Genomic DNA, 9,510 nt, shown 5'->3' with positions numbered 1-9,510 from the left:
ATGAGCATTGCATTCCTTTCAAATGACATGGGTAACTTTACGGTTATGATTAATTCAATTGAAAGGCATCAGCATCAAAGAAAAGTAAGAAAAATGTGCACAAAGGCAAAGTCTTATCAAATCTCAAATAGAAAGTTTTAAATCCATTTCAGATGAGTTTAGAGATCACAGATAAATCAAGGACAGCAAAAGTCCAGGCAGAGACACTGAATCTTTCTGAAAACAGCCTGATGTAAAACAACTTTCTTATTTTTGTTTTCCTTTTTTTTTTCTTTTTTTTTTAGCAGTAAATACTTACAGACTCCTACTCATGAGACAGGAACACTTCAGATAAACATTTCATAAAAGTAGCAGTCTGCTTCCATCTAGTGGTTATCTCCAAAAGTAACAGCTAATATTTCAGCTGTGTTAAGATGAAGGTCCTTATGAATGCATCCTTTATAAATTTCAGAGTATGACTAAGATAAGTGAACAATGTAGGTTACAAAACAAGCATTTATTTGTCATAAAAATGGCTTTTATTTCCAAAATCAAGGCTGCTTTGAATTCTGAAGTTACAAACTGCAGACTCTTGTACAACATGTTAGGAAAAAAAAAGAAAACGAATAATAAGGCAAAGTTTCGTTGGACACATAACCAAGAAAGGGTAGAGGAAACAGGAAACATTAATGTGGTATTCATGTAGAACATTTTGCAATGTGATTTTTATCTTTCGAAATGTTTCTTCTTCAACATCAACAAGTACTTAAAAAATGTCCACCTTTATAAAAACTCAACAGAATATGGTTGGCACCATAAAAATGTGTTAAACTTAAAAAAAAAAACTTCAACCTGAGCAAGAATTAAAGAAGAAACTGGAGGATGACACTGTAATTCAAATAATGGACATGTGTGTGATGGTTAAAGGACACCTACAGATACAGATTAAACTCTGACTAGTAAAAAGCCAAACGATTGCTTATCAGTGACATTAGGCCAATTCAAAGATGAAGGAAGTGATAAGGCACCGTCGGCATGGCAACACTCAGCGAGCACAATCTGAAGAGATATAATTAAATTACATCGAAGGAAATGTTTGACCAGATATAAAACGTCTCTGAAAAGACAAACACTTGCCAAGTGCATTATAATGTTAAACAATCCATAAAGCACCCATTCATGTGTTAGTTACTTCTCAAGTCCAAATGACACAGTTACTACTCACTACAGCAGTCCATTAACAGTAGGCGTTTATCAGAAAAGCTGCGAGGTGACATCAACCATTGCCTTTAGTATTTACAGTTTTCCCTTTTTGTATCAGTGGTACGTTGAGGTTGGAGTGACGTTTTATGAAGGGAATTCCTCGTGTAGGAGGCACAGATGTACAGTAACACTCACTCTCACTATGTCTCCCCACCAAACAGTGCCTTTGATTAAAATGTGACCTGTCTGTTTTTACTGTCCATCGTCCTCTCTTGTCCACTCTTTCATTGACCTTTGCAAAAAAAACAAAAAAAAAAACGTGCTCCACTTCTGCTGTTGTCTTGACTTGAATCTTGTAGTGTTTAAACTCTGTCATCTGTGAATAAAAACAAAATAAAATTAATACATTAAAAATGAGGAATATGGTTGTCATACAGCGCATGTTTAGATTAAAATCTCTTTGTTTTTTTCTGACCAGTGGAAGCTGCCGTGTGCTGCCTGGTGCTCTTGATTTGCTGGAAGATGGTGTAGGTGTCATAAGCAAACAGCAGACCAGCGATCAAACCAAAAACCTGAGAATCAAGAATCACAAACACAATAATCATCATTTCACTGCGCAAATTCGATGCCATGCGCTTAAAACATGTAATACATGATGACAAAAGTAATATAGTATAATATAGTATAAAGTAATAACTAAATATTGTGCTTTTAACTCTTTGTTTCTGTATTTTCTTTTTCTGCAGTCTCTTTTGTGAAGCACTTTGTTTTACCTGAACACTTCAGACATCATTGTTTGAATGAATTGTTACCGGGTGAATATCCATTTTTAGTAAGACATCAGCTCTATCACACAATCTTCACACCAGCCCGCTGCACAGTCATTCTCTCTTTCTTGCACACTATTGGTTGGAGCACCTTGTGTATGTTTTGTGAATTCTGTTATGCGTCACACCGGGACACATTACTTGCCTTGAGGATTCATTTAAATTTGAACTATAGTATGTGCTCTGCCGAAAGGAAGAACATGCTTTATATATAGATTTGTATTGTTGAAGCAGGAATGGCCTAAAAAGACAGCAAAAGTTGAGATAAGCATCATAAAGCATCTTCAAAGAAGGAAAAGGCAGAAAGGGACGTCTCTTATTTTACTGCTGCTCTTGAATAAAACATGTGGTTTAACGAAAAATGGGTCGACCATGCAATATTTCTTGTCTGATTTTCAGATTACTCAAATCTTAAAATAAATGACTGACTCCTATTACATGAAGAATACAATAAGCAGATGTATGCTGCACCCATCCTTCTTCTTGTAGACTCTATGTGCCGTTTATCTCTGAAACTGAGAATATTCTGTTTGTGGTTGCCATGTAACAAACTCTGTTTGAAAACCTGTGACGAAGATTTCCCTGAGCCAATGGACCTGCAGATGTTGTGAAATGTGTTTTGTTTCAAACTGAAGAAATGAGTTTAACACAGGAAATTTTTTGCTGAGGTCTTACTCACTAGACTGAAACAAGAAGGAAGTGTGAGACACAGAGTTTGAATGTTACTCAACAGTGACTGACTTCCCTCCCTAAGAGCCCCTGTGTGTATCTTATCAAACAACGTACCCCCACATCAATAACCAGTGTCCATGGTTGACGGTTATCAAAACAAACAATATAAGTTGAGTTTTATTCATTCACTTACTCCGCCTGCGATACGAGCGCCGTCCCCAGACCCTCCAATCACGCAGATCAGAGAGGTGATGATGTAGAGCACAGCACCAATTCCAGCACGGAAAAGATCCTGCACAAAGGAGGGTCACAGAAGATGTTAACATGTGAAACTATCAACATACAGGAGGTTTGTGTTAAGTGTTAGGACATTTAAAGAACTCACGCTCCAGACCCAGTTGACCAATTGAAACTGCTTGTCCAGCTCCATCATGAAGATACCGAAGAAGACCATGGCGAAGATCATCTCGCAGATGGCGACAGCGGAGAAGCCTCCATAATGAGAGGCAGCGTAGCAGATGATGATGATGAAACTGATGAGCTAAAGGTGAGGGAGGAGGAAAAGGGGGGATTTTACAAACAACAAAAACAGAGTCTATGATTTTGGACATTAGAAAGGTTTTTATCCCAGAATGCAATGCAGGAAGACTGGCAGGTGTTGCATCAATTCTCCGCTCTTTGAGATTGTGCAGGTCCGGTTTATATCTGGGCTTTTATATCTCTTTATTTAGAGACAGAACGTTGGATAGAGGCAGAAATCAGGAGAGTGACAGAAAGAATGGGACTGACTTGCAGGGAAGGAGCCGCAGGTCTGCTGTGAACCTGAGGACTATCCTCCATACAAACCACCAGGCTACCTGTGCTCATGCAGGCGTGCTTTGCTTGACAATATAAATGTTGTTAGTCAGAACAACATTTATGCAGGTTCGTTTGACCGGCTGGCTGCGGCTCAGCTGGTCGAGTCAAGTCTCTCAACTAAAAGGTCAGGGAGTTCCATCATCTAATGTGTCCTTGAGTAAGACACTTAGTCCCACTGCTTCGTCAGCGGCAGATTCATGTGTATGAATGAAATGAGTTACTGCTGATTGTCATTTGTCAGAAACCTCTACCATCAGTGTGTGACCTGCGAGTAGTCAGAAGAATAGAAAAAGCTCGGTACAAGTTCAAGTCAATTTGACAATATTCACAAGTCTGTTTTCTTTACTATAGTCCTGATTTTCTGAGAAAACATTGAAAATTCTGTTTTATGACATAAAACAATGTTGGCAACACTTTTATTTGGGTGCATAATCCACTGCTAAAAAAAAGATAACGAATTACCTGAAAGCTAATATATGGTATGTGATGGCAATACTATCAAGAAAATGATGAACTAGTACTTAAGCATCCATCACTGGATCACTGGGCCTGTGGTGATTCCCTCACACAGTAAAGACTCGTCTTCACAAACAGTGCACCGTTGTTTCGTTACAGCAGCCAGCTCATCAATCAACATCCACATCATACAAACTATTTTGCCATGAAAAAAAATTATTTTTGCACAGACAAAAATACTGTTGTGGTGAGACAACTGGATGGACTACAATGCTCGCTATCAGTCTGTCAGTCACATGCTGCGCTCTCCTGAGATTTAGAGCACATCAACATCATATTTTTCCATAAGAGGGAAAAAAAAGTCAGCGTGCATTCTTCTCACTCCATTCCACTGAAACGCAGCCAATGCACAGAAATCATAATCGCAGGCAGCCCACGGCTCATAAACAGTTTCAGGTTTTTTTTTGTTGCTTCAATACTGCTATTGTTCCTGCTGTCAAAGTGCAGGGGCAGAGGCCTTCACACATGTGAGAGCTGTGAGGAGTGGAAATGTGACAAATGTTGAGGCCTTTTTAAGACTAACAATTCAACTCACTTGAAGACAGTAAACCGTATTTATTATATTATCCTTTTCCATAATATTGATTAACAATTCATTTGCACTGCTCTGATTATTTGCATGTTAGCACTCATGACAAACACAAACTTGTGACAAACTTTATGCACATTTTTATAAACTGGGCTGGTAAAAATGTGATGGATCTAACTTTTTTCAATATAAATGAATATGGTATTTATTATCTACTTGTTCAGTTAATAGAGCTTGAGCTGTGCATTGGTAAATTCAATAGACTGCCATATGTCCCAATAATGTAAATCAGAATCTCCTAATGTCATTTTAGATACTGATATGATGAAAGGAACACAACACCATGCATAACACCTGAGCGACAACAGTTAACTTATTCGAGCAGAACAGTGGGATGTGCTTTTTGACCTCCCCCAGTCCCCCATCATTTCTTACACCCTGGTGTCTAATATTTGAAAAGATAAAGACAACAAAAAACATCATTTTTTTCTGCCAGTCAAATGAAGAATGATCACACATGTTTACACTTGAGATGTTTAAACAGTCTAACATAAAGGAGATGTGCATGTGACATTTCTTATACAACCCCATGAAGACATTTTGTTGACGGACAAACAAATGAAGAAACTGATCTTTGCACTTTTAATGCAATGAAGCATATTCAAACTTATGAAACATACTGTATGGGGCGCCGACAGCCAAACGGTTATGTTGCACGCCTTCGTGGGTTCGAATCCGATGTCAGCCCTTTGCTGCACATCATCCTCACTCTCTCCTCCCAACGTTTCCTGTCTCTCTTCAGAACTAGCAATACAGTAAATATAACATCTTCTCTATTATCACTCATCTTACCCTGTTTCTTGTTTACACTGATTCTGCATGTAACAACAAAAGGATTGTAGAGAAGCATGTCTCACGACTTGTTAAGTTTTATTCTAAGATGCAGACGACCCAGCGACGAGCGTCAAATCACTGCACGGTATATACGTTCATGAGGTCGCCCACTGTGACACCAGCCCAACATCTGTCACGACTTCTCCCACTCCTCTCAGCTGCAACACTTACACAAACGCACAACCATCCAGCCAGCCAGTCAGCTGCATGAGTAGTTCATGTGTTCTGGAGACTGGCACAGGCTGCCTCTGTAGAGTAGCGGGGGTGGTCGAGGCCCGGGTCCTGCACAAAAGAAGCTCTATTCTGACCAGAGCGAGCTGCTCTGAGGGCAGCGGCTACAGAGGAGGCCGTGACACAGAACAACTCCCACTACACAAGAGTCCCTCAGAGACAAGAAAGACTGCGAGTTGTTGACACCTTAAAGCATTTCACGCAGCAGCTGACTTGTCTGCAAGGGTCGGCTTTTAAAGATTCTAACTGTCCACATCAGTTCATAATGAGCTGCTCTTTAAAATCCCGACTGGAGAGAAATTGTGGTGGACGCTCAGCTAATTATAGTCAGCAGCAACATGAGAGCCAAGAGCCAGTCTGTGATACAGAGGCACAGCAAACAGCAACAGTTGCTAAGGGGAGTCTCTGATATTTTTGGGGCGGTTAGTAGCGCTCGCTGTGACTCAGAAGGGGCACCACGTGTGTTGAGAAAATGAAAAGTGCAGTTTGACTTCATCACAGTCATTTTCACTCTTTTAGTCAACTTTTCCTGTATCCTCCTTTCATTTACACATTTTTCATAAAGGGTGCGTTTTACAGTCATAAAACAATTTAGCCGCTTCATGCTTATGATATTAACAGCACGGTAAAAGGTCGGCCATGGACATGACTCATCCTGATTCCATGCCACTGGCTGAACTGTGCCACATGACAAGCAGAATGTGCACTACATGGGTGTGGAACTATTATCTGCTTGTCGTTCTGCAGCTTCAAGTATGGTCATGCCTTTGACAGACAGGATAAATGAAAAAAACAAAATATAACTACCTGTTGTTTGGCAAGGCTTGCTGTCAAAAACAGCTTTGAAAATCAGCTGGTAAAACGTCTTTTATGTCATGACGGTTTTGGTTTCTTTTCTGTTTAAGATTTTAATCTGTGTACTCCTAGCTTCACTGTAAAACCCGATTCCCCTTTAGATTGGTTATAATAAGCAGTAATGACATTTGTCTTCCTGTTTCACTCCCACTTTGTAAACTATCTCAAACCTTCACTGACGACGATTTCCCTAACCGAGCTCCAGTGACGGCAAGGAAAACACCACGACACAGAGTAAATCCAGTGGAGCACAAAGCGTACAGAGAAAGGCAAACTAGAAACGTGTGCAGAGCGATTCTCACATTCCTTGTTCTTAAACTTCACACAGGGTCTGGACTTTCCATTACCCGTGAAAAGGAAAAACTTTACCATGGGTGGACCCCTTTCCGCCAACATCTGACATCCTCCTGTATAATGAGCTTGTTGAGTTATAAAAAGTGCTTTGAAAGTGCAAACATTTCCAGTGCAGCACTGTAAGCTTCTGTGAGGTGTTTCATAATAGTCAAATTAGACATGCCTGACTGCTGGGAATCTGATTAAAAAAAAAAAAAAAAACCTTCATGCAGAACTGAAGAAGTAAAGAATCTCAGGTCAAAGCATGTTCTGTGTTAAAGTGAGCACACCGCTGGGAAATGCAAACAAAGGCAATCATGTGAAAAACAGCGGTGAAGGACAGTTTGAATAAAATAGACCTATAAACCAGGAAGTGGTTGGATTTCTGTCAGGAAGTGGTTGGCTTTCTGTCAGAAAGTGGGACACTTTAACCCACACACCGAGAACACACTCATCATTACTGATCAGAAGTGTTGCTCTGATGTTTCTATCCCTACCTCTGGATGTGCATATACGCCTGTTAACGAGATCCAGATGTGCAAAAAATGAGGGGGAAACTCACTTTAATGAGCTTTTATACTGCTAGGAATGTGATATACATTCACATTTCACCGCCATATTTGGACGACTCCCTTACCTACAAATAGTATGCCGCCGGCGGTAACAAGTAAAAAAGAAGGAGAAGGAGGAGGGGTTGCCTGACAACTGAGGGTCGAGTTAACCCAAATGACCTTTTTATGTGTCATTAACGTTCAGCATTTGGCTCTTTGGTGCCAACTGAGAAAACAGAAGAGCAAAAGTGACAGGTGGAAACCCCTTACCCTCTCCCTGCATGACCCCTGACCCCACAGAGCACATGCCTCTCATTCCATGACTACAAAGCTTCAGTAAATAATACGCAGTAATGCTGAACAATTTAGAGGGAGAAATGGAAAAATTGCAGGCTACAGTTCTGCAAGCAGATTAAAGTGACACGTTCGGTGCCCCCCAGGTCTGATAACTCACAATTTCAGCAGAGAGGATGAACCCTTTGGGCGTCTTCACGTAGCTCTTCAGCTTCTCCAGGCAGCTGGGACCGGACGCGGAGGTATCACCCATTCTGTAATAACTGACTTATTTCAGCGTCAGTGAGTTTGCTCTGGGAAGCTTCTGAATAAGCAGCCGAGGACGAGCAGCGTCTGATAAACCGAACAAACTTTGTATCGAGCGAAGAAAGGAAAAATCCCCCGTTGAGACGGTTCCGTTGCGCTCACGGTTTGGATGAATCAAAGTCTCCGATGAGAAGTCCTGAGTGAAGTGAAGTGAAGTTATACTGAGTGTAGGAGCTCAGTCTCAACCCACAGCGAGCTCTGTAAAAACTTTGCTTTCCGTCTGCTTGTGTTGTGTGTGGAGGTGGACGAGGAGGGGTGGAGAGGAGGAGGAGGGAGGATCCCGAGCGGAGGAGCTGACAGTGGGGCGTTGGCTTTCACTTTTCTCAAGGGGAGTTGCTGCTGTTGGCACCACGGAGACGAGCTGCTCCCGTGCTGCGTTCAGGGGTTCCTCGTTCTATTTATTCATAGAAATGTAGGGGAGACTTAGGAGAGCCTATTTACAGTCTCTGAGGAGACCACACACGATCCTTTTTAAAGACAATATTTAAGGCTCAATATTTTAAGTTTTTTTTTCATGAGCTATATTTTGTTGTGTCTAGGAATTGTGTATGGCTGTATAATTTTTGACTTAATTTATTTGTTTGTCTGACTTCTAAATTACACAAACATGTCAAAGTCAGTCAGTTTCATAAGTAAATAACTGCGGTTGACCACAGTAGATTATTATTATTATTACACTGTTTTTGTTCGCCTTCACGGATATTTGTGTTGCGCAACAATCTCATCAATCTTCACAATCACATGTTAAAGTCACTACCATGACTTTTATATCATTGTTCATCAAAACCATCCCGACATTTATTTGAGTTTAAATTGTATAAGGACATGTTTAATAAGTTTAAGTCGTACACTGTTCTATACTTCCGTTTTACCAATAATAGAGAAAATACAGCATCTATAACATGTGTATATTTATAACTTCAGGCAGATTCTGTTATTTGATTAAAAAAGACTTAACAATACACAGTCCTATGTTTTGTAATTGTTGTAAAATTTCTGCAAATGCTTTACTTAATTTGTATACATACATGTAGTCTTGTTGCTCATTTTAATTCAAATATTAAGAAGAGATCAGATAACACCTTCAGTTGATGACCTGCACACACTCAAAATAGCAACAAATTTTCAGATTCCCCTGAAAGAAGCTTCTCACTCCGAGATATAGTTTTAAGCTAAATGTGTTTCTTGTTTGGTATTTGGTATGAGACAGAGTTGCTGATATCGAAATCATTGCTTCAATAAGACAAAGACACGTTTTAACAGCAAATCTATTTCTAAAGGACACGTCATATTTGCTTTGGCAACAACAGCTAAAATGCACAAAACCTGAAACACATAACAGGAGACTCTACCTGTGTTCACAGGCAGGCCGAGCCATGAAGGTGTGACATATAACTTTTCAATTTTATATGATTGTAGTATATTAATAACCACTCTGTTAATGAAAATCACTTTATTCAAC

The 9,510-nt window shown here is 40.0% G+C and overlaps 1 protein-coding gene across 1 annotated transcript; it reads right to left on the bottom strand.

Annotated features, from left to right (window-relative positions):
- Nucleotides 1–477: 477 nt before the first annotated feature.
- Nucleotides 478–8,423, bottom strand: plp2b (proteolipid protein 2b). The gene is made up of 5 exons (XM_079360412.1): nt 7,903–8,423; nt 3,067–3,222; nt 2,875–2,973; nt 1,658–1,754; nt 478–1,558 (listed from the first exon to the last, which is right to left on the bottom strand). The coding sequence occupies exons 1-5, from the start codon at nt 7,993–7,995 to the stop codon at nt 1,545–1,547; spliced, it is 459 nt and encodes a 152-aa protein (XP_079216538.1). The 5' UTR covers nt 7,996–8,423; the 3' UTR covers nt 478–1,544.
- Nucleotides 8,424–9,510: the final 1,087 nt, after the last annotated feature.

The sequence above is a fragment of the Symphodus melops genome (genome assembly GCF_947650265.1).
Source record: "Symphodus melops genome assembly, chromosome: 13".
NCBI classification, from domain to species: Eukaryota; Metazoa; Chordata; class Actinopteri; order Labriformes; family Labridae; genus Symphodus; species Symphodus melops.
Note: the sequence above shows the minus strand (reverse complement) of the source record. Positions and strands in the feature narration are given on the sequence as shown.